This window comes from Hippichthys cyanospilos, chromosome 19 (assembly GCF_059441005.1).
Source record: "Hippichthys cyanospilos isolate Australia breed blue-spotted pipefish chromosome 19, RoL_Hcya_1.0, whole genome shotgun sequence".
Lineage (NCBI taxonomy): Eukaryota > Metazoa > Chordata > Actinopteri > Syngnathiformes > Syngnathidae > Hippichthys > Hippichthys cyanospilos.
This window is the reverse complement of record NC_142387.1, coordinates 9,557,224-9,584,981: the sequence shown is the minus strand read 5'-3', so window position 1 is coordinate 9,584,981 and position 27,758 is coordinate 9,557,224. Positions and strand designations below refer to the sequence as shown.

General features: G+C 42.2%; 4 protein-coding genes across 7 annotated transcripts in view; 2 read left to right on the top strand and 2 right to left on the bottom strand.

The window, feature by feature from the left end:
* The window catches only part of nphp3 (nephronophthisis 3), a 9,867-nt gene extending 6,809 nt beyond the window's left edge, over nt 1–3,058 (top strand). The window contains exons 20-27 of the mRNA XM_088401481.1: nt 140–329; nt 411–652; nt 745–820; nt 1,073–1,200; nt 1,280–1,520; nt 1,866–1,991; nt 2,074–2,189; nt 2,337–3,058. Of these exons, the coding sequence (XP_088257607.1) occupies nt 140–329; nt 411–652; nt 745–820; nt 1,073–1,200; nt 1,280–1,520; nt 1,866–1,991; nt 2,074–2,189; nt 2,337–2,505 (1,288 nt within the window). The 3' untranslated portion in view covers nt 2,506–3,058. The remainder of the gene's footprint in view (nt 1–139; nt 330–410; nt 653–744; nt 821–1,072; nt 1,201–1,279; nt 1,521–1,865; nt 1,992–2,073; nt 2,190–2,336) is intronic.
* On the bottom strand, nt 3,026–6,175 carry uba5 (ubiquitin-like modifier activating enzyme 5). Its single transcript, XM_088401487.1, has 11 exons — nt 5,876–6,175; nt 5,725–5,770; nt 5,566–5,655; nt 5,304–5,413; nt 5,134–5,220; nt 4,985–5,069; nt 4,801–4,905; nt 4,583–4,710; nt 3,611–3,746; nt 3,323–3,505; nt 3,026–3,249 (listed from the first exon to the last, which is right to left on the bottom strand). The coding sequence occupies exons 1-11, from the start codon at nt 6,022–6,024 to the stop codon at nt 3,172–3,174; spliced, it is 1,197 nt and encodes a 398-aa protein (XP_088257613.1). The 5' UTR covers nt 6,025–6,175; the 3' UTR covers nt 3,026–3,171.
* On the top strand, nt 6,033–27,758 carry acad11 (acyl-CoA dehydrogenase family, member 11). 4 transcript variants are annotated; one of them, XM_088401484.1, is made up of 26 exons: nt 6,033–6,575; nt 6,641–6,740; nt 7,209–7,334; nt 7,400–7,561; nt 7,692–7,856; nt 7,936–8,077; nt 8,161–8,282; nt 9,108–9,214; nt 9,442–9,553; nt 9,797–9,874; nt 9,957–10,095; nt 11,529–11,636; nt 12,686–12,784; nt 21,584–21,653; nt 22,469–22,554; nt 23,220–23,291; nt 23,397–23,551; nt 23,614–23,730; nt 24,015–24,124; nt 24,194–25,560; nt 25,626–25,943; nt 26,037–26,065; nt 26,132–26,409; nt 27,225–27,281; nt 27,338–27,429; nt 27,640–27,758. In XM_088401484.1, exons 1-20 carry the CDS (start codon nt 6,454–6,456, stop codon nt 24,300–24,302), a joined length of 2,301 nt encoding a protein of 766 aa, XP_088257610.1. In that variant the 5' UTR covers nt 6,033–6,453; the 3' UTR covers nt 24,303–25,560; nt 25,626–25,943; nt 26,037–26,065; nt 26,132–26,409; nt 27,225–27,281; nt 27,338–27,429; nt 27,640–27,758. The 4 variants fall into 4 exon arrangements, with proteins under 4 accessions (XP_088257610.1, XP_088257611.1, XP_088257612.1 ...); XM_088401485.1 differs by having other exon boundaries at nt 24,194–25,943; nt 26,132–26,253; nt 26,341–26,409; XM_088401486.1 differs by having other exon boundaries at nt 24,194–25,943; nt 26,132–26,253.
* Nucleotides 15,006–18,680, bottom strand: ackr4b (atypical chemokine receptor 4b). The gene is made up of 2 exons (XM_088401488.1): nt 18,579–18,680; nt 15,006–17,350 (listed from the first exon to the last, which is right to left on the bottom strand). Exon 2 carries the CDS (start codon nt 17,342–17,344, stop codon nt 16,238–16,240), a length of 1,107 nt encoding a protein of 368 aa, XP_088257614.1. The 5' UTR covers nt 17,345–17,350; nt 18,579–18,680; the 3' UTR covers nt 15,006–16,237.

The window sequence follows — 27,758 nt, the reverse complement described above, 5'->3', positions numbered from 1 at the left end:
ATTAGTTTATTTGACTAGCATATGAGCATAAATATCTTTTTGAGAAAAAAAATAGCACTTTTTGAAGTTGTGTTTTGAGAGCCACCACAATAAGTACCCCCAGCCCATATTTGCTGCTATTCATGGTTTTTACCCCCAGGGGTCATTTCTCCGAGCTGCTGGCTTACTGGCAGTATGTCGGCAAGGACAAAAGCTCCATGGCCACCGAGTATTTTGACTCACTGAAGCACTATGAGAAAAACTGCGACAGTGAGGACAGCATGACCAAGTTGGCCAACTTGTACGAGACTTTGGGCCGTTTCCTCAAAGATCTGGGCCTTCCCAGTCAGGTCGGAACAGTTACACGGTTATTCTATGTTTTAGGTTCAACCCGAAAGAAAAGACTAAATTCTCCGTCTGTTCCGCACCAGGCCGTGGCTCCTCTCCAGCGGTCGCTTGAGATCCGGGAGACCGCCCTGGACCCCGACCATCCCAGCGTGGCACGCTCCCTGCACCAGCTGGCCGCCGTTTACGTCCAGTGGAAGAAATACGGCAACGCCGAGCAGCTGTACAAGCAGGCGCTGGAGATCAGCGAGAACGCCTACGGGGCCGAGCACGGCAGCGTGGCGCGAGAGCTGGAGTCGCTCGCCGTGCTCTACCAGAAACAAAACAAGTACGGCGATCCCGTTGTCGAGCGCTACTTTATAATATCGCGTGCCTCATTCTTCCAGCTGAGCGATTTACTTTTGTCATTGGCATCATCAGGTATGAACAGGCAGAAAAACTCAGGAAGAGGTCCATGAAGATAAGGCAGAAAACGGCTCGCCAAAAAGGCCATATGGTGAGTAGGAATTAGAGATGCTACTACCATCACTGTTTTATTTAAGGACCTCCATAATAGTTATAAGGTAAAAGTCAATATATACAAAAATGCTCAAAATTGAATAGTTCAAATATTATTGCAAAAAAAGTGTCAAATCTAGCTTTGTTATTTGTTTTTAGTGCTTCCCCTCTGCCATTGTTTACCTCTATGAATATACTTAAGCTTGGATTAACACTGTCACCTCATCTCCCGATGCTTTATTCATTTCAGTACGGTTTCACTCTGTTACGTCGCCGGGCCCTCCAACTCGAAGAGCTCACCCTCGGGACCGATTCTGCCGATTGCGCCCGGACCCTCAATGAACTGGGCGTGCTCTACTACCTCCAGAACAACCTGGAGTAGGTCACCAGCTAACTTTTTCGCAGATTTTTCGAGAACCTTCCACCGCAGCACGCTTGCCTCGCGCGTTCTCCCCAGCGCGGCCAAGGTGTTCCTGACTCGCTCTCTGGAGATGCGGCAGCGCGTCCTGGGCCCGGACCACCCCGACTGCGCGCAGTCCCTCAACAATTTGGCGGCGCTGCACACGGAGCGGCGTGACTACGAGGCAGCCGAGGATATGTACGAGAGGGCGCTTGACATCCGCAAGAGGGCCCTCTCCCCGGACCACCCCTCGCTCGCCTATACGCTTAAACACCTGGCCATGCTCTACAAGCGCAGGGTGAGTAGAAGAATCCATTGAGTCCAAAAGAGTTGCCACGGCAGTTAAGACACCCTCCCTCAATCATTTGACACTTAAAACACCGGCCTCAATGCCCCGCCTTACTTTTTTACCACAGCTTTTAGCAATTTAATGCCTCATCTCAAATAAAAAAACAACACAACTCTCATCCCCATTTAAAATAGGTGATAGCCAAAGGCAGTGGTATCAATTTAACTATCAACCCTCGCTTGTAAACAATGTCACGCAATAGACAGCGGTCACTTAAAATAGCAGGAAGACATTTGATGGCATGCCATTAGGTAGTGTTTATTGTTTCTTAATAAATGTATAATATATATGCAGGGGAAGCTGGAGAAGGCGGTGCCCCTCTATGAGCTTTCTCTGGACATCCGGGAAAAAAGTTTTGGGCCAAAACATCCCAGCGTGGCCACGGCACTGGTCAACCTGGCAGTCATCTACTGTCAACTGGTGATCTTTACCACCAATTTATACTTTATTATTAAATTCGTTTTTTGCCATTGTTACGTGACGCGGTGTACGTTTTTTTTAGAAGAAGCATGGTGAAGCCTTGCCCCTCTACGAACGTGCGCTGAAAGTGTACGAAGACAGCCTGGGGCGCTCGCATCCTCGCGTTGGCGAGACGCTCAAGAACCTGGCGGTTTTGAGGTACGCCACCTTAAAAACACGCAATCACCCCCACAAGCTGTTCTGAACATAACTTAAGAGCGGTCCACTTACATCAGGGCCAGAAGAGCCGCATTGCAAACAATAAAAAAATGAAGCGTACATCGCTGAACGTCCGCCATTTTGCAGCTACGAGGAAGGAGACTTCGAGACTGCAGCCGAGCTGTACAAGCGCGCCATGGAGATCAAGGAGGCGGAGCCGTCGTTGGCGTGCGGTAACGCGCCGTCGCGCCACTCATCCAGCGCCGACACATTCAGCCTGAGGGGGCCCACCCTCCTCCCTCAAGGCCCCAGGTGACCACCGATCACAGGTACACAACCAAATGGGAAATTAGATTTGCACGTTAAGCCTAATATAAGTAGGAATTAAGAGTGGAATTTGTAATGACCTCTTTAAATAGTATTCTATGAAACAACAGTGTTAACAAGTGTTTAAATGTGTTGGGAGGGGTGAAAGATGGGACTGCCAAATAGTCATTTCTGTCATAGTTAACATATCGGTATATGGAAGATCTTTTAACACAAATAATATTTTTACATTAAAATATCATTGACCATTATCGTTATTCACCTGCTAAACTTAGTTCGTAAAAAATGCAATTGAGTTGACCTTTTTTTATTGTTGCTCAAACACCAAAGAGCTCTTTGAAGTTGAAAAAGTTGGCGGTGAGGCACTTGATGCCAGACGGCAGGCGCTTTCATAAAGTGGCCGTATGTAACAAAATTGTTTAGCCAAATGCAGTGCATTTATACTTTGTGATTTTATTTTTATATTTATGTGTTGGGGGGGATGAAATGACATTCAATATCCACGTGTATTCCTGCTAATAAATACTTTATTGAGATGTTAACTTTTCTAATAGCATTGCAACCTTATTTCATGCACATTTAAATCATCTTTATTAATAATCAATGTATGCCATGATAATTCTGGTATTTTCCTTTAATTTGCCTGCCGCGCGGCCTACAACTCTCTCATCTTAGCCATCAGGTCCTCCAGGCTCTGCTCAGTCTCTTCCACCATCTCCCCGTCGCCCTTACCCTGCCGCAAAGCAAAAAATATCATTAATTGACAACATTCGATCGGCATTAGTAATCGTTGGGCGGGAACCGACCGCCGCTGGGATGGTGTACGCCACGGTGATGCCTTCGGGGAGGTCGGCGACGGCGGCGGCCGTGGCTTGCGTCTCCTCGTTGGCCTCCTCAGAGACCAGTTCGATTCCCCATTCGTTGTCCTCGTGTAGCACCTCGTCCTCTTCTTGGACCTCCTCAGTCTTGGGTCGCTCCGCCTCTTGCTTCTGTAGGCGTTAGCATAAGGTTAGCTTAAAGTTTAGCATGTGTTTGTGTCATTTGATGTCATTTACAGATGCAAAAAAAGCAGCGCAAAGTGAGTTTGTTTTCACCTTGTAGATTTCCTGTTGTCTCCTGCAGTGGCGGTCGTTGCACTGCGGGTTGGGCTTCATGGCCATGCTGGGGAAGAAATCCTGCATGGCGTTGTAGCCTAGGTAATAACTCACGCGCCCAAACTTCAACAAATACCTGCAATGCAGAAAATCGTATTCAACCGGCAAAATGATTTAGAACATTTTCAAATACCCCTTCCCTAACTAGGAAATGCAATAATGTAATTTAATGAAGACAGAATGGGGAAAAAAAAGAGCAAAAATATCTTTGCGTTAAGAATATCAGAATTATTCAATTATATTGTACCGCAACAATGCAAATACTGTCTCCATTAAAAAAAAAAAAAGAAGTAATTTTCATTTTAAATAGTTACCCAAAATCTTCAAAGTAAAAAAGTCCCCCCCAATTAGAAAACCAAAATATTTGAATACATTAGGACAAAAGATAAATATTGGTCATTTAATATGAAAAGCGTCTCCAATTATATATTTTTTTAAACTTCTACAGGTTTCAGTTATAATTTCCAACAAATATTGACTCAAAGTATATAACTTAAATTCTTATTACATAACTAATACTGTCAAGCCATTATATTTTTTAACTTATTAGTGAATCGCAAAATTTTCCATGATCACATTTTTTTATTCTAAGCTTCATAATAAAAAATACTTTGAAGACTGTAAATAGTTTGACGTTACCTTGATGTTTTAAAATGAACATTTTTTTTGTAAAACACCTATTTAGCAAAATTACCAAATATATGTCTATATATATGAGATTTTGTCTAATACTTTAGTCTCTCATAGAAACCATTTTTTTTTTAAAAATAAAATGTAACCGCCCTAACATGTGACTTTATTCAGTATTTATTGCAAATTAGTACTTTGTACTTTTACTGTTATTGGGGTGCGAGTGACAGTAACAGAGCGATTCACAATTTTTTGATGCATTTGTACATATATGGAATTTACTTGAGGACATTTTGGACCAGGATGCCAGCGACGACGCCCATGGTCGTGGGCAAGCTGGCAGCGCACACGCCCTCCCTCTTGAGGGTCTTCTCGTCGATGTTTGCCGCCACCACAAGAGGTGGGGCGCACTGCGGAAGAACACGTCAAAAACAGAGGTGCAAAAAGTATGGTAGCTGTACAGGAGTAAGGTTCTTGGAAAAAGTGCGCGTGTTATTTACAGCGAAGCATGCCGTCTCTCCCGGGTTGATGAGCTGTATGTGTCCAGACACGGCGTTCTCGCTGACTCCAGACTCTATCCAGGTCTGTCCCAGCTCATTACAAGCCTTCACAAGGAGGAAAACAGTAATAATGATACACAGAAGCTTAAAAAAAAAAAAAGTGATTTTTGCTTGTCAATCTTACTGTATTGATGGCCATGCGGGCCTCGAAGTTGTCCACGCAGCTCAGGACTAAATCCACGGGCTTGCCATCCTCCAGGCCTCCATGACTGATAAGATAAAGAAATGAAGATGTGTCCACTAAGCGTGGAGGATAGAGCGCAAGCAAGTCACCTGAGACGCTCCATGAAGTGGTTGAAATTGTCCAAGGTGGTGATGTTGTAGTTGTGCGTCTCAAACGACACATCCGGATTGATGTTTCTGGATTAGGGTGCATTCAAGAACAGGTTGGTAAAATAAAACGTAAGTAATTTCGTCTAGAATATTCCAAAAACGAGTTGTACCTGAGCGTGTGTTCCGCGGCCTCCACCTTGCTAAGGCCGGCCTGGTGAGGTTGGAAGAAGAGTCTGTTCATGTTGGCCAGCTCCACCTTGTCGTAGTCGAACAGTAGCAGCTGGGAAGACGTTAACGGTAAACTTTAGGCAACAACAGTCAAAAACGAAGTAGTGGGATGCAATTTAAAAGAAAAAAAATGAATATAGCATTGATTACGTTTTTTAAAAAAAATTACTATCCCAACCCATAATAAGAGCTTTTTGTTATTACCTTACCGATGCCACATCGCGTAAGCATTTCGGCTGTGACGCTGCCCACTCCTCCGACACCTACCACGGCTACCGTGAACGTGCGGATGCTCTGTCAAACATATGAAATAATATTAAAACACGCAATTCTAAAAATGTGTCAAAGAGGGAACGCTGCTACCTCGTAATTATCCACGATGCCCATTCTCTTCAGAGCCATTAGCCGGCTGCAAGGACCGGGGAGGAGGGGGAGAAAAAGCTTGAATGAGTCACCATTCTCCCAAAGGGCGCGGCATCCCCAAAACTCATTTTAATAATAAATATAAACATACCTGTAAGGGTTGGAATCGACAACTTCTGCGCTCATCTTTTCAATTTTGGGTCGGTGTAACTGGTCGGCGGCGCATTGCTTTTGCTTACACTTGATCAGTTCGTTTTCCAATTCCCTCACGCGAAGTTTCAGTTCCTCCACCGTTGCCATGATGGCTTGAAAAAAATGAAATCAACAATTTGGGGAAAAAAATGAATACACGTAACAACAAAGTGCCCAAACAGTAATAATCCACACAGAAAAGTACACGTCTTCACAAGTCCAATCAGCTGTGTGGATGTGTGTCGCAGCATATACAATTCGTGCTGAAATCTGAGTAGCCAAATAAATGTTCCGAGGAATTTGCCACACTACGCTCAGCGTATTTATGTACAGTATTTTGCTTCAAGTGAACCCCCATTAGTATAAAAATATTACTGTGAATATGAACGGTAAAAATGTTATTTTTGTTTAGTTTTAAATGATGTTTGTGTCGAATGTGCATCGCCGTAATAGTCCGACCTAGTCGGTGAGTTGTGAGTCGCAACAACTGGAATTGGAAATAATTAATCTACCGTGTTATCATTTCAAGAAAACAATATGGACGAATCGACAACTACGGTGCGACCGCAGCATCAATTTGACGAAGACAGACTTAAAAAGTATCTTTCCGCAGAGTCGTTCGTATCAAACGACGACACGTTCGCCGTTAGACAGTACAGGTGAGTTTAGGTTCCTGTCAAAAGTGAGCAACTTTATTGAGCTAACATGCTAATCATTTTTCCAGTGCGGGCCAGTCCAATCCCACTTTCCTGATCCAGACACCTTCCAAAAGTTATGTTCTCAGGAAGAAGCCACCTGGTGCGTTGTTACCCGGCGCTCACAAGGTAACATCATAAACAAAACCAACAACTGAAGAAAAAAAACAAGATAAATTTGCCTTAAATCCTGTTGATTGTAGTACCTACAAATGTACAGCAGGGGGAGTCATTTCTTTTCAAATGTCAAAACACTGCGCCTACGTTTTATTTACATTATGGTAAAAACGTACGGTAAATAATTCGCGTATTGTAATATATTTATTGTTGATACGTTTAATGCATGTCCTAAATTTTTTTATCTATAATCGCTTCAAACAAGAGGCGCCTATGACGCCACCGCGGTTCGTGTTCCCTTGCATTTCTGTTTTTCATGTTACATGATATAAATATATATTTAATCATGAAAAAGTGATTTATTTTTTTGTTTGTCATGAAAGGAATACATTGTTACGGTTATTTTTTAACGAAGGCAAAATCTTAACAAAAATCGCTGGTATAAAGTTAAATATTTGCATATTGTGATTTGGTCCCCAGGTGGACAGGGAATATCGTGTCCAAAAGGCCTTGCATTCCGCTGGATTCCCGGTTCCTCAGCCCCTTTTCCACTGCACCGACATCAACATCATCGGAACAGAGTTCTACCTGATGGAGCACGTTGTTGTGAGTTTGTGAATTTTCGGGCGTATGAGGTAACCTGTAAGTTAACGGCCGCCATAACTGAGCAGGGTCGCATATTTCGGGACCTACGTCTGCCCGGAGTGATCCCAGCAGAGAGGGCGGCTCTGTACGTTGCAGCAGTGGAGGTTCTGGCCAAACTGCATTCACTGGACCTAGCGACCCTGAGGTTGGACGGCTATGGGAAAGGATCAGGCTACTGTAGAAGACAGGTGATACGGCTTGCTATTTTTTTTCTATTCCTATTTTCAGGTATTCATTTAAACAATCATAAACCCAGATTCTTATGAGCAATAAAAAAAAAAAGTCAGTTTACAATGCTACGTATCTCTTGTCTTTAAGGTGTCCACCTGGACCAAGCAGTACACGGCAGCATCCCACAGAGACATCCCCGCCATGAACGAGCTCTCCACGTGGTTGATGAGCAATCTGCCCGCCGACGACGAGGAAGTCACGCTTGTCCACGGAGATTTCCGAGTGGACAACTTGGTATTCCATCCAACTGAGGTACTGCGCACCTTCTTAGCACGATGACGCATTCTCTCACATGACCGTTAAGGGCAACATCCGCGCTGTGGCCCTTCAGGCTCGTGTGCTAGCAGTGCTGGACTGGGAGCTGTCTACCACCGGGCAACCTCTGGCAGACGTGGCCTACTTTCTTATGCCCCACTATTGGCCCTTTGGCATCAACATACTGAGCTCTATGGGAAGCTTGAAAGGAATAGAAGGTGTGAAGAACTCCAATTTGATACTGAAATCAAACAAAAGACACATTTGACTCTTTTCTTCATGTATGTGTGTCATTGAGCAGGTATTCCCACCGTGGACGACCTGATCTCCATTTACAAACGCCGACGGGGGATCTCGTCCCCGTTGCCGTGCTTAAATTTTTACTTGGCGTTGTCCTTTTTCAAGATGGCAGGAATCGCTCAGGTATAGCTGTTTCTTGGTCATTTTTTGAAGTGGAATCAGCGGAACAAAAAAAAAAAAAAGTGCTAGAATGCGACCTTTTTACAGCAATATATACAGCTGGAATATATATATACAGTAATAATAATATAATATAATAATAATAATAATGTAATTGTCCTTCTGAGCATCACAAGTGCAATTTGATAAGATTGAGCTAAATGTGTATCCTGTAGGTTTTTCTTCATTTACATGAGAATTGGCACTTGGCAATGCACAGAAATTGTTATTGGCTGTTATTAATGTTTTTATTTTAATCACAACTTTCAATAAAATACCTGTATTTGTAAGTATTTTTCCATGTACTAGAACTTGAAATTTGCCCTAGTAACAATTTTTATCGCTTAAAAAAGCTTTTGCTTGATATTTTTTGGCTCAAGAAAAAAGTCAGTTTAGCACCCTCCCTGTATACGACACCCGCTTTTGAGCTTTTGAACTAAGTTTAAATCATCCATCCATTTTCTATAGCCGCTTCTCCTCAATTCAGCAAATTCCCTCCTAAGAGTTTATCAAAGCACAAGTCCTTGAATTCACCCAATCGTAAACTTCTCACCAAAATGGTCGACCCGCCTGTTTAATTTCAACCAGCTGTCCTTGAGGATTTTTTTGGAGCATTCTGTTATTATAGTCATGTCCATTAAAATAATTGTAGATTAGAGGAAGTGGTGCAAGGGGCAATATTGAAGTTATATTTATATTTTAAAGCACAACGCAAAGTCACGATCAATTCTGTCATAATATGAAGGAAATGCTGTCTAATCTCATTCTCATTGGTATCTCTCCATCTAGGGTGTTTATGCCCGCCACTTACTGGGCAACGCCAGCGCTCCCAACGCCGCCGAGTTAGGCCAGTGTGTCGAGCCCTTGGCCGCGCTGGCCCTGCAGCTGGCGCAGAGGTTTGTTATCACTGTTTTCTTGTCTCTTGTGTTATCGTTTTCCCTTGACGCCAGTGTAAATGATTGTATTGTCTAGTCGTCCAGTAAAAAGATAGGATTCGTTCCACCTGCCGTTTGGAGGTTTTGCCAGTAAACATAGAAATCAAGTTTGGAATTCAGTATCCAGCTGCTGCCCCTTCCGCTCGCGCCGGATGACTTTAGTCTCGCTCGCCTCCCCCTCGCCGCAGGCCTCCGCCGGCTCCGCAGGAAGCCGGCCTCTTTCTGCAGACGGCCAGGGGCCAGGCGGTTCTCCAGCAGGTGAAGGACTTCATGAGGCAGCACGTGCTTCCCGCGCAGAAGGTCAGCGCAGAGACAAAGCGGCCTTTTGTTCGCTCCCCCCTTTTACCCATTAAACCTTTGGACCTGGGCCGTTGGTTCACACAGATTCTCTGAGCGAGAGAACAAGACCTCTATTGATTTCACATATAATGCAACATGGCCAGTCATCACCTTTGGCCCGGCATCATCACTTTCTCTCTGTTGCGCTAGATGAAAAGAACCAAAGTACCGTAGAAGACTTGCACGACTTGTTTGCTTGCGCAGGAAGTAGCGGACTACTACATCAAATACGCTCACTCACCACTGAGATGGAACACCCCCCAAATAATCGAGGATCTAAAGGTAGACGTTCAAACGTTTTAACGCTTCTCCAAAGAACCCTCAAAGCGTCATAATGAAAGGGCGTACGCGCGTATGCGGTTAGGCAAAAGCTCGAGAGGCGGGGTTATGGAACCTCTTCCTGCCGGCGGCCAGCGGCCTCACTCAGCTGGACTACGCCTACATCGCCGAGGAGACCGGACGCTGCCTCTTTGCTCCGGAAGTCTTTAACTGCCAGGCGCCGGGTAAACATCCCGCTCACCTTCACGCCCCATCGACACAATCTGCACATTAAGGTCGTCAAGACTGACTGATGTGTGCGTTTTTTTATTTTTATGCGGACTTTAGCTTTCAAAGCAGAGGCTCTCTTAAAGCCCTGCTGAAAAGACACAGGAAATTTGTCATTTCAGGGTCATTTCAAGGGGTCGCCCAAAAGCAAACAATCCATCTGTTTTCTATAGTGCTTGTCAACAGAATGAGCTGAAGCCCAAACAAGGCGAGAAACAAACACCCATTCACGCTCTCGGATGATTTGGAAAGCTTTTCGAAACTGAGAGCTATGTCTTCAGTTCTGCTCAATGTGAAGAGCTACTCGCTTCATACACATTTTTAATCATATTTCCCCATTACCCGTATTTATGTCATTTTTTTTAAATGTCATTCAGCAACTATGGGAAGACATTGACAAACGTTCTCAGCAATAATTTAACAAGGTAGGAAACTGATCAATATAAGTTTTAGCCACATGACAAGATCCCCCATTAGATTATGTCAGAATGTAACCCCCAAATTAAAAAAATGGAATGAGTTTTGGAGTAGTAGTCCTTTTGGACTATTATTTTGTGATACTCCCTATTGAAAATCTGTCCAATAAATGCTTTCATTGAACTCAATGAATGCACAAAACATACAGATGCATTCATTTTCAATATAAAACATCAGTAAATATCCTCTTATTTGTCAAAATCCCCTTTCATAGTTTGTAGTTATGTTGTAGTGTAGAAGGAATATCACAGTTAAGAGGTTTGATCAGTCACAAAAGCAAAAAACAATAAGAATGTTAGTCAAATTTGCTGGAAGTGAATATTTTTATGAAAGATTGTTTTATCTTTTTTTTTGTCAGAAGTGGCAATGCTATTTTCTGATATTGATTGCTGAGGAACAGATAAAGATAAAAAGTCGATAGAAAGTCGGGTCAAATTGACACAAATATTGGGTCGGTCATTTTTTTGAGCCGTAATTGGGTTGTTTTTGACACAACTGAACTTGGAGTGGAGTTTTCCATGTTCATATAGCAATAGACTGCCATAACAGAAGTGGTCACTCCACACAAAATGGCTGGGAATAAATATGCTCATGTGAAAATGTGTTATCCAATCAGCTGACAACTTTTGGTTAAAAAATATCTAGCAGTGAGCTTGCCAAAACTGAGAAGTATTTCCGGTGGATGCGTAACACTTCAATGGGCATCATTTGCCCTCATAACGTGACTTGAATAGTACAAATGCAACAGTAGTCATAACAAAAGAAGTGTTGGCAGTAGAATTTGTAAATATTTATTCTCCTCAATTTGTACTAGCATATTTTTTTCCACTTTGAAGTGTAAACCACGTTGGAGTCTCGTCCACTTTGCATGTTGCTATGACAATGCAAGCCTTTTTTTCTTTCCTGTCAACAGACACAGGGAACATGGAGGTGCTGCACATGTTTGGCAGCGAGGAGCAAAAAAAGACGTGGTTGGAACCTATGCTCAGAGGAGAGATGCGCTCCTGCTTCTGCATGACAGGTGACATGATGCATCCGCTCGTTGGAACGCTGCCGCAATTTATTCACAAGGAAGATAATCACACACATTTGCTCGAGGTGTTTATTAATAAATCCAAAAGGAGTGAGTCATTTCTCCCAGATTTCTGTTAATTTGGTCGCTATGCTGCGTGAAAACAGCTGCAGGCATGGGTAATCAAAGTGGGTGGGAACCTCCCCCCAGGATTTTCAAACACGTCACTAATGTGTTTTTCCTGAATATTTAGCCAACGTTTAAGATGGAATGAACATGATCATTGTCTAAACAAGTTCATTACCAAAAGGAGCTTAAAAAAAGTAATAAGAATAATTCAAATAATGATACAAAAAAAGAAATAAAAACTAAAAAAAAAGTCATTAAGTTACTGTTTGAAAGTTATGTAAAAAAGTTCCTTGACTATTCTTAAAAAATATACAAGTTCTTCATAATGAATGCCATAGTTATCAATTAATGTAGAGTTACGTTAACGTGTCAAGTCAAAAATTACATTCAAAATTTAAATCTGCCTTTAAGAGGTTTTATAAGTGCAGTACAATGTAAAACCCAGCACAAAAAGCTGTTCTATTTTTTTCAGAAATTCTAGAAAAAAACAAAACAAGTATGTATTTAGCCACTTTTAAAATATTTCAAAATTAAATTATGTATTCTTAACGGTCAGATTTAGAGAAAGACTTTTGATCGGTTTGCCTTAAAAAATAATTATATATAAGTTTGTCCTAAAATTTGTCCTCTTTAAAGGCCATCTATTTCGTCCTATCAGAAGTAAAACATATATTAATGTTTCATGAGCATTTAATACTTTTAAAACACATTATTCCATTTGCCATCAACTTGAAATGACCTCACACGCAGAAGTCTCAGCTAATGAGACCAAGAGGTGAGCCTCGATTGGTGATTATCCAAGATTGGAGATTTTCAGTCAAGTGGAAAGATATGTTTTTAAAGGTATTAATTGTACATGAACATGTGTAGTGTTGGATAGATAACTTGTGGAAAAAGTGTGATTATCAAACCAAATTGCTTTTCGTCAGAGCCCGACGTGGCGTCCAGCGACGCGACCAACATGGCGTGCAGTCTCCACCGAGAGAAGGACCAGTTTGTCATCAACGGAAAGAAGTGGTGGAGCAGCGGTAAGTCCACCCTCTTTAGATTGTTCATATGAGTCACAGAAGCACACATGACATGAATCCTGGATGTGTTTATTTCCTGGACTGATGATTTGCACTTGCGCACTTGCGCAGGGCTATGCCTCAGATTGGCTGAACAAACATGCTTTGTTTATTGGAGATGTTTGAATTGGATTTAGCGGAGTGCTTTTCAAACATCAAGATATTTATGGCTCTGGCGGGATCATTCCCTGCTGTGTGTCTGTTAAAGCTTTTCCAGCAAAAGTAGACCCGAAAAGGTTGTTTCCTTTTAGCGACTTTAACATTTTTTTTAACGAGTCTTAAATACAAGAATAATCTGAATGTCTAGACTAGTCAGGGCGTAAAAGATAGCGAAAATAAACATTTGGCTTGACTTATGATTTCATGATGCGAGAAGGTAATTGTCACAAATCATCTTTACGCTCAGGACAGAGTGTTTTATCCTTTGTTTTTTATGGTTGGTTATGACCTAATAGTAATGAATAATAAAGTGTTTAGTGTTGCGTGATTAGTTAAGATCTGTAATTCATTGACTTAATTAAATAAATCAATCTTTTTAATCTCACCGGGAGGAATTGTGCTGCTTAGTCCTTTGCAAAGTAAAGAGAATGTGACTAAAATAAAACATGAAGCATCCTGACCGTCGCTAACTTGCTCAAATGCGTGGCGATCTCAAGTTCAATTTGTCAAAATGTTTTGCTTTGGCTGGCTACATTAGCATCTTTGTTGCTATCGTTCACTTTGGCTGCAGTCACAGCTGGGTGCTTTGCATTTATGCGGTAAGCATAACTTCAGCTGCTTCTGTGGTAGGCAAGCACCTTTTTACAAAGAATGCATAAAAATGCTTTAACCATGACTAAAACTAATTGATTGCAATAAATGTTTGATTTTGACACCTGTACCTTATGCATTTTAAGCATTTACCAGGATGACAGTTTACATTTGGAACTGATCAAAATAATCTCCAAATGTAATGCAATTAATTTGAGCTCAGAAGCTTCGCTATATCTCACATCCCGACAGTTCTGGTTAGTTTCCAACCGGCGTAGTCATTTTTCACCCAAGAGCTAACACCCAAAGCTCATCTTAGCGCTGCAGATCACAGCTGTGCAAATTGCCGCGGGCTGACCGACGCCCCGGATGGAATACGAGATTTCATTTGTTGTTTGCTTGTTTGTCTTTACACATCCCCACACACGTTGAACCGAAAGGGGCTGAAACGTTTGCTTGGAAAGGAATGTTAATTAAAAAAAAAAAAAATCCAAATCTCTAAAGTAGCAATGTGGAATCAAGGGCCTATGATAGTGTCTGTTGTCGCGGTTCATCATGTATAATTATAAACATTTGCTCAATTGCTCCATTATATTGTTTAAGGTCCTTGAAAGAGTTTGTAAACACCGATGGGGAAAAAAAGTTCCCCACCCCCGTTCCAAAGGGAGTCATAACATCTCTCTGCAATCTCGCCATAAACAAAAGTCGACTAACATTGTTGACAGTGACCAATCACAATCTTAAGGGTGTTTCCCCCAAGAGTGTCCTCTCCCGTGCTCGGGATTGCGTTTCTACAATGACGTGCCTTATTATGAGGCGGCAGCTTTTTTTTCCATTGTTTCCCTGTAGACTGCACGCAGGACACGATGATCCCTTCCAAATGCTTGCGGTCTAGCCTTTTGGTTTAGCCAGTGCGGCGGAAAGAGGATGACTAACAGGTACCGAGGATGGAAAGAATGACAAACTGTCCAATTCCGTTTGGCACGAGCAGACTGTAGCTTGATTTTATGTACTTTGAATGAATTAGCATAGGAAAAAAGAGGATTATTTGTTTCCAAATTGAACCCACATACTGGAGAATAATAAGTCCCACAACTTCATCAAACATTTCCGTAACTGAAGCCCATTAAATATAGAACCTCATTTGCCCTTACATGAACCTGCACCAAAACATCAAACTATTGTTTTCACGTAAAAAGATCATAACAAGTGATCCAAGCCTAATATCAACCGTCATTTGTTCAAAGAATGGCCCATACCACACGCACACTTTTTTTTTTTTAAATAGTAGTAGGAGTTCACACGTAGCAATTCAATGAAATAATAAAAATGCATTCTTAACGTCCTCAACTTTGAAACCATAAAAACACGTGGAAAAGCGGTACGAATTCTTGTCTTTATCAGCGTACCAAAGGAGAACTTGTTGGCCAAGTCAGATAACAATTAGACTTTTTAATTCAGTCAACATAACATACAATCAAAACAAAATACAGCCTGTGCCTTTTATGTACAAAACCTCCATCTCAATGTTCATCTCGAGACTATCAATCTCCTAACATTTGAACTCCTTCAAAATAAGAAGCGACAAGAGATAGATGTACGGTAGTAAACTTTTAGCAATAAAAAAATAAGTCGCTAGCATGACGTCCTGCTGGGAACACGGCACTCACAGCAAAGGCTCGATTGACTGATATCTCTGAGCGATTATCCCCAAGAATTCGGGTTAATGTTAAACCAGTTTATATTTGTGTTTGCAAATCCTTCTGCACGTTAGCAACAGATTACGTGATTGTGACTTGAAACGGGTGTTATCCAAAACGTGACTCGTGAGGAAACGGCCAAAAAATGAAGACTTTGTAAGTGCGTTGTAGTTAGCAGAGAAGCTAAGCGTTAGCCGAGCTTCTAGTATTTCTTCTACTAGCGGTCATCGGTTTCGCCTCAGTTGAAATGAAGTGGACAGCCTTTTGTCGGTCACACTCGGTACTACAACAGATAGTGTATTGTAAGTTTGAGGCATATTTGATCGCCTAAAGCGCACATTATAAAAGTGTCTTTCCTCTGGCCAACGCGCGTTAAACATCTTTATTTATTTATTTTTGTACGGAGAGTGAAAGCCTGCCTAGCAAATGTGTTTCAGCGGCTCAGTTCACATATTCATTCCTTGTTTTGTTTATACTCTACGAGCGGTGCCCAATCCACGGCTCATATGAATGTGGTTATCGGATACCAAACAGTTTGATACACTGAGATGGAGCTGGATCGTTTATGGAAGTAGCATGTACAGTACATGTGCGTTTGGTGCATATTGTTTTTATTTATATTTTTTTCAAAAGAGAGGCTTGTGTTAGCCAGTATATTGAAAGTGTTGGATTAGTTTGAGTTTATGTTAAAGTGTTGCGGAATCGTAGCCTGTGTTTTATTTACGGTTGGAACCTTTAAGATCAGCAATTGTAACCCTTTTTTTTTTTTGTGGAGGGGTGACTTACTGACGGTTCTCGGCGGAGGGCTCGGTCCCTGTATATCGTTAACGCCTTTTAGCTCTGACTATTTGGTCTCGCTCAAAAACTCGCCGCTCCATTAACGGAGGACCGAACTAGTGTTTATCCTCCCTCGGGACCCAAATGCTAAATAGTTGCAGATTAGCGATGAGCCGTCGCGGCTCCTTTACATGCTGAAGGTGCTGGTATCGGGTTCGTCAGAACCAGACTGCGAGTGGTTCCGATCGCGCGCGTTGAGCGCGATCTCCACCGCCGGCTCGCCCACCCCGTCCCCGGGGTGTCTACCGAGCCGCTGTCCGAGACGCTTGGCGGTTTTTAGTACGTGCCCCTTAAAGGAGGACCCGACGAAGGCGTAGAGGAGCGGGTTGATGCAGGCGTGGGTCAGCGCCAGGCTCTCGGTCACCTGCAGGGCGCGGTCCAGCCCCTTGCTGACCTCGCAGTCGGTCACCAGCAAGTAGATGATGTCCAGCGCTCGGCAAAGCTTCACCACGTTATAGGGAAGCTGCGTCAGCAAGAAGACGGCCACCACCGCCAGCAGAACTCGCAGGGCCCGCCACTTTTTTTCCCGCCGCACCCCAGGCGCTCGTCCCAGGGCCCGGCCGACCCGGCAGTAGCACACCACCATCACCAGGAAAGGCAAGGCGAACCGAAGGGTGACTTCCAGCAGCTCCAGGGCGGCCTTGGCGGAACGCCCCATGCCGGGCAGGTACACGGCGGTGCAGTACGTCCTGTAGTTGGAATGTTTGACGGTGGAGAAGACGAGCTCGGGGAGACCCAGAAAGACGGCCGCCGCCCACAGCGCCAAGCACGCCAGGATCCAGCGCTTCGGCGCCCGGGCGCCCCTCCCGGCCCCGCCGCGCGCCACGGCCCGGTAGCGGTCCACGCTGATGCAGGCCAGAAGGAGCATGCCGCAGCTAAAGTTGGCGCTGTACAGGAAGGAGGTGAGCTTGCAGGCGGCGACGCCCAAGCGCCAGCCAAGCACGGCGTCGGCCGCCCAGAAGGGCAGCGTGACCAGCAGCAGCAGGTCGGACACGGCCAGGTTGAGGATGCAGACGTCGGTGAGCGTGCGCAGGCGCGAGCGGGACGCGTACACCGCCACCACCAGGGCGTTCCCCGCCAGGCCCAGCACCAACGCCAGCGAGTAGATGACCGGCAGAAAGACGCCGGCGAAGGAGCGCACCTCCTCCTTGTCGCACACCGAGTGGTCGTAGCTGTAGTCGTAGCTGTCGTTGTGGTTCGAGTCGTCGTCGGGGTGGTAATAGTAATCCTCCATGTTTTTCTGCACGGGGGGAAGAAGAGGGACATTTGAGCACGGAGGGCATCGGCGGAATTTCTCCCGCGTGGCTTCACTAACGGTTTAATCCCCACATCCCGGCCCGTGAACACATCACTGAGCATCCGCTCGGGGGTCGGAGCTCCATCAGAAGTCCGCCGCGCTACCTGGCAAAAACGTAGGAGCCAAAACGCGGAGATCCAAATCACGCCTGCGCTTCATTGCTTTTGAGTCCAGCTTTGTTACGCAACGCGTGAAACAGACGGAACATTCCAAAACACGTCAAGTATTTCCCCCGCTGCCACCGGCCACATATTTAAGGCTGAAATAAGTGATGAAGCAATTCTTGGAAAGCAGAGTTGAAGATGACTGATATAATTTTATTTTGTAGGAACGCATAACCAAATACTAAAATTACTTTTTTGGCTTATCAAATTTTGACTCTCAGGAGGATTCACCCCCAAAAAATAACAATATCAAATCAATTATTTGAATTATCCGGTGAATTGTGTTTATTTCTCAAGAACAATAATAATGTCCCTGGGTCAAAATGGCCCGGAGGCGTGTACGTTTTTTCAAAAGTGTCAAAGCCTTTCTTAATTTCAATGGAAACACACACAGATACAAAAGCAATCCTTAATATCAACTTGTGTGTTAAATGTGTTTGTCCGATGACCCGGGCTCATGTTTTGTAATCCAAACATTAAGTGACTACCCTCGAATAATTAATTCTCGGTTTTGCTTATACATCTAAAAAGTTTATACCTTCAAGAAGTTTCAAAATAGTAAAAAGAAAAAAAAAAACCTTGACAAAATGTTTCTAAGAAATCCCCCAAATGACAAAAATGCATACAAATGCCCATTTTTAATGGTTATTTCGATTACATAGCCAAGCGGAGGTCACGTCTAGAAAAAATTCATTGAACACTTACGCTCCATTTTACCCACAACATAGCAGGAAGGTTAATTGACATCATATTCATAAATTCCAAAAAGAAAAAAGTAAACCAATCAGCAAATTTCACTAATAGGCTTATTATTTTTATCGCCATTGGTTCTAAAAGAAAAGGACCTTTAACTTACTGTTGAACTCTGAACAGGAAAACAAAATAACCTTCGAAATAGCATTACAGGAAATAAGGCAAAACAAATTGTCATACATTATACACACACCCTCCTTTAGATAAATCCCAAATCCAAAGACCATAAAAAGAAAAAAAAACAAACGTCTTACCTTCTTGGTTTAGTCTGTTGCTCTGCTAACTTTTTGGAACGTTCGGACACAGTGTGCTGCGCGTTTGTGTGCAGAAAAGTAGTCTGAGGGAAAGAAAAAAAAAACATAACCTCCACCCCCTCCCTCTGCGAGTGGAGCACGCCCCGCCATCCATGTGCGCGCGCTCATAAACTTTGCCTCAGCTTCCCGAGACGCGCTTTGTTTACGTGCGAACCCAACACCTTATGAGGTGACTAAACGCAGAGCTCTTGTGACTGCATCATAAAAATCCAATAGACTTTATATTGTATCCCACTAGGATTTTTGCCACTCTTTAAAGTCTGGAATTTAGCTACTTAAAATGCAACATTTCTAGAAAGTAGAAGTTTTGTTACTTTCGTAATGACTTGTAGTGTTACCGAATGAATATTAAAAATAGAGTATTTCTACAGAAATTGTATGATTCATGGCATTCATTGATTTGTCTGAAAAAGCAGGGGCGCAGAAAAACGGTGACACTGGGGGGCACGGACACCCCTTGTCACTCTTGGGCCACTCCTTTGTTCTCTCGTGTAACTTGAGGGAAATTTCTGACATCTGAGATTTTTACATGCATGAGTTGTTATAAATTTATATAACGGAATTTAAAAAAATGTTACTATATTTCAAGAAACCTGGACTGCACGCCACCCCCTGGCAAACGCTTTTGACCCTTTTCTTTTTAAACTCCTGCTAAAGGAAAGCCGACACAAAAGAAATGGCTCCAATTAATATGCTCTATGTGCCCTCACGAGTGTAAACACAGCGTTTATTTGAACCCCCGGAGGAAATTAGCACCTGACTCTTAGATGTATTTGATGTGCGATATCAAAGGAAAACACAAAGAGGCTAAAATATTGCATGGACTGTCAAAACATGTCGGCGATCATTATGCTGTCCCGGCATGTCTTTGAAATGCTTGCAAACGAGAGGTCAAAAGGTACGCCCTGCGGATGTCAATTTTAGCCCGTCGCGCTCATTTATATAGTCAATTTTGGACATGAAAACCGACAGGTAGCGCTCGCGGCCGACTATTGACATCTGCAAGCCTTTCAACGACTTTGTTAATCGGCTTAGCTTGGACTCCCACGATGCAAATTCTTGCTATGCATTGTGGGACTAGTAGTCGACAAAAGGCTTCGATCCAAGAAGTTGCGGGGAAGCTTTCATTTCTGCAAAATCACGTCTGTAAAATCAGCAACATAGAATATATGTCAAAGTATTTTTTTCCCCCACAAAAAATAAAATAAAATCAGTAAATAAAGATATGTATGCACAGAGCTGACGGCAAGCGGTTGAAAGTCAAAATGCATTCATTTGTTTTTATTCAAAGTCAGCCCACGTCGGGTGGTAAAAAGGTGAATATTGTGTTTGCGGAATGTGAATAGAGCGGTAAAATACGGCCATATTTATCCCTGCCTGGGAGCAGCCCATTAGCAGTTGACTGAATGATGTTCCAGCTGCCCAGCTCAGCTTGCTAATGTCACAAAACAAACACAAAAAACTGTGTTTGAGAAGACATATTTAGATTAGAATCAACTGTCATTCTTGTAATAGTTTTATAATAGTAAAAGTTAATATTGTCAAAGCATATATTTAAAGTCGCAGAACCAAAACTTTCAACGTAAATCTCATTAGATACATCAATGGTGTGAATTTGGTTTTGGTTTTTGCTTGTGCAATTATTCGTAATCCATGGAGCTATCCAGCCAAAACCGCAATTTTACATGATTCACGGTACCATTTATAACAAAGAGTTGTAAAAACAGCCAAAACCCGAGTCACGTGGAACTTTAGCAAGTGTAATTATTTCTTTGGGTTTTTCCTCGTCACCCCATTTGCGGTGTTTGTGCAATCAAGAGGTCGTGAAAAGAGATGTTGCGGAACAGTAGCGCGATGTTCCATCTCTGGCCATTTTGCGCAGAACAACATTCCTGGCCTGCGCTTCAGTTAAGCAACAGAAAATGAACGAAAAGGCAAAGTGTCTAACGGATGAGATGAGGTCGTAAATAAAAATAGACGTCACATTCCAGAGCAGAGGGAACACGTTTGGACCTGACGGCTTCTGTCGTTCACTTTTGTGTACCGGGAACCCGGCATGCCTTAGGCCATCTTTGTTTTTATGGCCAGACTTCATGCTAAACGGTCAAAAGTATTGGGATGGATGGCAATTACGCCTACAGCAAGCTAAATGTAGGAGGAATAGGAATAACTAATGACAGGTGTTTTATTTTGTGACTTGTTTGTTGTCAAATAAAATGTTGGGGCTTTAAGGGGATTTAAGATGGGGAAAAGAAAGACATTTGCTGATTGGACTTGAAGTTTCTGGCTAAAAATGTATTAGTTGACCGTCTCTCTTGACCTCTGGAGGAACTGGAAAAAGTATTTGACTGGACAGTTATTTAGGCACTCTGACCGAAACTAAAAGTACAACATGGCCCCCGATCAAATAAGTTGGATACCCCCGATAGATTTTTGGTCAACCGCGTTCACCTTAAAGTATGGGAGCATTTTGTATACTCGGACAATGAGACTTGAGCTGCGACGCGCATGTTTGTTGTAAATATGTCCCCCGTCCTCTCCTGAGGGGCTCGTCTCATGGAAATCAAAACAGGAAAGCCGACTTGTTGCCGGCTGCGACTCTGCAGATGACTTTGGAGGCCGTGTGAGACCAAGTAACCACAAGTATACATCAAAGTAGACCTCCCACCAGATGGTAAAAAAAAAAAAATCTATTAACTAAGCTTCATCAAGCTCTTAAGTAGTCTTACAATACGTGTACTAGCCTTGTGTTTCCGTTATTAGCAAGTAGAGGTGAATATTTGGGGAAATATCAATCAGCACGCGGCCGGTCATCAATTCGTCACCGCTCGGCTGTACTTTGCCAGCTGGGTCGAAGCTTCCGAGCACTCGCGCACGCCCACGCAGGAGGGTCACCCGGCGGTGAGACCCTAATTGACTAAAGCGTTTGCGCGTGGTCCTCGCAGGTGCGGGGCACCCTCGATGCAAAGTGGCCATTGTCATGTGCAGGAGCGCCCCTGAGGATTCCGCCAGCAGGTCAGATGCTCTGTTGCCACCAAGATATTTTTGTTTGTTAGTTTGTTTGTTTGTTTAATCAGCATAATTCAATGTACTTTGAAACCAATGATGGATCACGTTCCAAATTTTAGGTGAGCACAATGTAGAAAGTTCTTGTGTAATGTATTATTTTTATAATAATGTAAATCCCAATACAACCTAAAATAATGAAAATGACCTAATAAAATCAAAAAAGATTACACTTGGATGCTCAATAAAATATAAGATTATTAAGCGCTAAATTAAATGATGTAGAAAATAACTGCATATGTAGTTTATTTGTGTACAAACTTACTGTGTATGGTAATAAAGTGACTTTATTCTGTAATGTACTTTTGCTCAAAGCCACATAAATAGGTGTTTTCTTTGTCTTATTGCGTTTCAAAAACATGAAATGCATCAATCTAACTTTAACTTTCAAAAAAAAGAGACAATCATTTGAACAAAGGTCCAACATATGTTTCATCAAATCAGTACAAGAAAAGAAAGAGACATCCAGAAGTTGCATCGTTTAAAGTTGTCATCTGCAACCAAGCGTGGAAGAAATGTTTCTCAGTATTGTTTACTATACTTTAGTTTTCCTGTTCCACTTTCTGTAAAATTTGTCCTGAAGACTTTGGACTTAGTCCCGCCCTATCACACAAAGTCATTTTGTTGTTGATTTAATGCTCAGAGGTTAGAGAAGCCATTGCGGAGAACGGCACACCCATAATAGAGCGTAATCCAGCACCCTCTCATTCTGTTCCACGACAACAACAAACTTCAACGCGTTGTCTCTCACGCAATGCTTGCAGACACGCCGGGCACAGCATGGCGCTGGTGCCAATGGATACGCCGGGCGTCAAGTTGATCAGGCCTCTCACCGTATTTGGACAAGACGGTATGAGCGGCGTTGTGTTGGACATCTTGCCGGACAAGGCGCAGCATTCTGACTATATTTTTTGTCCGTCTCTTCTAAAATGGACTTTTACAAAGAATACAAAACCCAAACTGGGCTACAAATGGTGCCTAAGCAATGATCCAAGTTCCTCCTCAGATGTTATTTTAATAATCAGAAATGTAGGTCAAGGTAACAGTTTATAGCACTGTTTGTTTAGTCAAAGGGGGGGGAAAAGTAGTCCAATGAAATAGCTAGCAGGGAAGTAACGGTTGTCCAAATGATCACAAATAGTGTATTGTTATTAACACAAAGGGCACCTGCTTCTTTGTCAGTTATTGACCAAGTGTTATAAATGACACACAGACATTTTTAACTGAACTCAGAAGACTGGGTTGTGAAGTCTTTATGAATGAAAATGATTTGGAACAAATACATTTTGACCAAGATTTCTAAAGAGGTTAGAAAGAAGAAGAAAAGCAACACTTGCATAATAAATAAGAAAGGATCAATGTGAAATATTTATAATTAGAAAGAATTAACGACAAGGTGTGAGTGTAGATTATTCATCAAAGTGCATCACATGCCAAAAGATTCTCAGAAAATATTAGTGATGAACTGACCACTGTGGCATTATTGCAAAGTTTTTCGTGCACGTCTTTTCCCAGATGCTATCCACGGGGGCCATTTTGAGGTGCACTTTGAAAACGTGCGAGTTCCCATAGCCAACATCATTCTCGGTAAGTGCAGGCTGCACCCAAAGCGTGTTTGCTCTCCTATGGATTGTGTGACCAAGAAAACACCCCAAAAAACGCGTGGTTCTCCTCTGTAAACGATCTTGACAGGCGAGGGCCGAGGCTTCGAGATCGCCCAGGGCCGTCTGGGCCCGGGCCGGCTGCATCACTGCATGCGAGCGGTGGGCCTGGCCGAACTGGCGCTCGAGCTGCTCTGCGAGCGGGCCGGCTCCAGACGGGCTTTCGGCAAGAAGCTCTATCAACACGTAGGCGGCGCAATGTCGACATCTAGTGGACGAATCGTGTCATGACGCGATTGTGCGCGTAGGAGGTGGTCGCCCACTGGATCGCGGAGTGCCGACTCGCCATCGAGCAAAGCCGACTGCTCACGCTCTGTGCCGCCCGCGCCGTCGATACGCTCGGTAGTCGAGCTGCCCGCAAACAGGTGACATTTATCGTCTATCATTCATGTGAGCAAAACGGTTTTCATGTCCGACTTTGTTAGATGCAAAATGGGAACAATTAGAAGTCATGTTAAATTAGCTTGACTGTCTTTTTCACTTTTTTCACCAGCGGGGTATATTATTTTTCATCGTTAGAAGCCTGATAATGGTAGTAGAAAAAAAAACCCAATATATTATATTCGATCATGACAAACCAATGTTTGCCAGTGGAAAACCAGAAATTATACAGAATGTTATTTGAATGTTGTGGCCTTCATCTGTTCAGATCGCACTGATCAAGGTGGCGGCTGGCAGGATGGCGTGCAAAGTGGTAGACTGCGCCATCCAAGTGTTTGGAGGTGCTGGCGTCTCCGGAGACTTCCCCCTGGCGCAAATGTGAGAAAGCTCTCAGGCACTTGTTCTGGGAAAGGATAACAATATGGTCCCAAAATGTTTTGTGTCCAGGTATTCCTATGCTAGGACACTGCGCCTGGCCGACGGCCCGGACGAGGTCCACCTGTCTTCCATAGCCCGCCTGGAGCTCAGGGATCAGATGGCTAAAGCCAAACTGTGACCGTGTCAAACTGAGCCAGTTTGCGGTTGATTTTGGTTTAATTTGTACTGCTTGACTGCTGTCAGATCAGAAGACAGGGACAGGCAGGGTGCATCAAAGTGTCTTGTCAAAATGACAACGTTACTAGTAAATGTCATTAGTGTTCTGAAGACTAATACCATCAATGCACAACGGCCAATGAAATATTTCATGTTTCACTCGATCTCAAACCGGAAATACTTCAGGGCCAGAGGAAGGGATAAGGAAAAAAAAAAAAAAAGAATAAATGTATTTTATATTCACATATGTAACTTGAGTCATTATATGGGACGAAAGAATTGCATACATCGTTAAAAGGAACTCATTCAATCATGACTATTTGAAGAAACAAGTGGCATATTTTAACACACAGTGGTAGTCATTTTGAAGTGTTTGACCTCACGGTGGGACATTGTAACAACTTGAGTAATGATGATGACAGATTAAATCAGCTTGGGTTATTAAAGTCATCTGAGCTTTGGGGGCCCCATAGAGAAAAATAAAGGATCTGCTTCTCTTGCAGAACTTCATCAACAAGTCTTCAGGGCCTTACACACTGCAGGAATAATTCTTAGTATTGTAGTGTACAGTAGTACTGTATGTGTAAACAAGAAAAAAAAGACAACCCATTTAAAATAGAATACTATGCAAATATGGATAAAATATTAGAGGAGAAAAGTGCACCCGAGGAGTAACCAAAAAAAGAGTAAAGTATTAACCCGATCTTGCAGGAGAATCACGTTAAGAAAACAGAACGGAGGACGGCACATTACGAATGCGTACGAGCAATGGCAGCCTGAATAATACAAAAATGAGTATATAGTAGTTCAATACCATAACCTGAAAACAATATAATGAGATTACATACCCTAATAACTTCCTACTAGAATAGTGATTAGGTCACTGGAGGGGCTAGTGTGAATATTTTGTATCCAACAAACAAGGAACCAATGGGATGTAGTTGGCTTTTAAATAATACACGTTCCACCTCACCAAATCAAATACGCGGTGAAAAATATGACGAGCGTACGCATGTCGCTGGGTGAAATGTACTGAACACTCCGCACAAAGGGAACCGGGTAGATGGACAGGCCACAAGATGGCGCTAGCGCGCAGAGGAACCGTAGAAGAAGCAGCGAAAGTTGACAGGCCGCCCTTGCTAATTGGGAAACAGGTGTTAATGATCAAGTGCGCCGCACAGATGTGTAAAAGGGCACTCGTCTGACATTCTGTCACTTTGGTGAGTGAGCACAGCAGCGGAAGCTCCTCTGGCCCTTCTCACCAATGTCATTTTGTTTGTTGCAGGAAGACCTTCCGCATTGGACAGGACAGCCAGCGTGTCAACCTGCAGTTGGAAAAGCGTCGCCTTATTAGTTCAATCAACACGTCTAGTATTTGGCGCTCGCGGCATCGTACGAATGCAATAATCTGTCTTTAATATTTCAGAGGATGCAAGAGCGGAATCGTCGAATGGAGTACTATGCTGCTGGACTTGTCTCAGGAAACGATATTTTGCAGTTTTTTTTTATACTCTGGAGAGATGGATGAAATCCAGGCCAGTTTGCGAGTGGTGTGTTCACGTGCAGTCGGGTCCAATCGGAAAGTGAAGTGACACATTTCACAGTATGTTGCCAAAAAAAAGATGTAGCCTCAACTGATTGTTTTACCTGGTTTTCTCCCCGCTCTAATTTGACGTGTTTTTTCTTGTGTTTTTAGGGCGGGAGAGAAAGAATACAAGGACGAGGGTAATGAAAGCAACAGACAGAGTCTTAAGTTTCAGCGCGAACCTGATCGTTTGTGTTTTTGTTTAGAAATGATTGCAGAGTGGAGAAGTGGCTCGTTGACGGGAGGAGAAAATTGTCAATCGGAGAAATGCGAAGAATCCCAAAGCAGTCGCCCTGGGAGTAGTTCGTTTCTCAGCATTTACTCCAAGGTATTGATTCGGCGAAAGATCGCTGATTGAGTAGTTGCATCTGTGCCTCGTTAGTGTTGTAATGTGGATATGTTTTCTTCCCCAAAGGAAGCGAAAGCTCGGCAGAGGCGATGCGGTCTTCAAATGAGCATAAGATCCACAATTTATTCATCTTATGTAATAGTTATGTACTATATAGATATATAGATATCTATATATATATATCTATATATATATATATATATAGATATATATATATATAGATATATATATATAGATATATATATATATATATATATATATATATATATAGATATATATAGATATAGATATATATATATATATATAGATATATATATATATCTATATATATATAGATATATAGATATAGATATAGATATAGATATATATATATATCTATATATATATAGATATATATATATATATATAGATATAGATATATATATATATCTATATATATATATATATATATATATATATATATATCTATATAGATATATCTATATAGATATATATATATAGATATATATATATATATATATATAGATATATATATATATAGATATATATATATAGATATATATATATAGATATATATATATAGATATATATATATATAGATATATATATATATAGATATAGATATATATATAGATATATATATATATATATATATATATATATATATATAGATATATAGATATATATATATAGAGATATATATATATATATATATATATAGATATATATATAGATATAGATATATATATATAGATATATAGATATATATATATAGATATAGATATATATATATATATATATATATATATATATATATCGGCTTGTGAAGGCAGTGGAATTAATGAGAGGATGAATGTAGCAAGCAGGTGAAATGGATGGGCTGAAAGTTAAGTGTGCATTTGCTGGAGGTCCTGTACTTAATTGCTATCATTTTGCTTTCTGACTTGCAGGTCTGTTGGCAGAGTCAGATGAGGAGTGTTGTGCAGAAGGGGATGCAACAAGGAAAGGTACATAATCTGAATGTTACAGCTGATGGGCCCAATAAATGTTTTTTATTTTGCAGGATGGTGAATGGATTTGGTGTGGACTGCAGCAGGAGTGGCAAGGTGATATTTGCAGGCTGAATGCGAAGAGGACAAGTAAAGACTGGCAGAGGTGAGTCTTTTGGACTACTCTGGTTTCCACAATATTCCCTTCCAAGGTGAAGGTGGGGCAAGAGGTTGTTTGTCTTCTACTTGGCATGCTGGGTAGGAGATGGTCATCCTTTTGTTTCATCTGAACTTGGTGGTGAATATTGTGGAAACTGGAGTGTTTGATTTTAAAATAAAAAGTGTGTTCCTGTGAGCATGAGTTTTTTCCTTTTAGACCCCTGAAGTCTGGTCTGGTTGAAGTTTAAGTATAAGTATACGAATACCAATACACTTACACTTAAACTTCAACTTCAGCTGCTGCTGCTCCTGCTTTCAATAAAAAGCATCAATCGA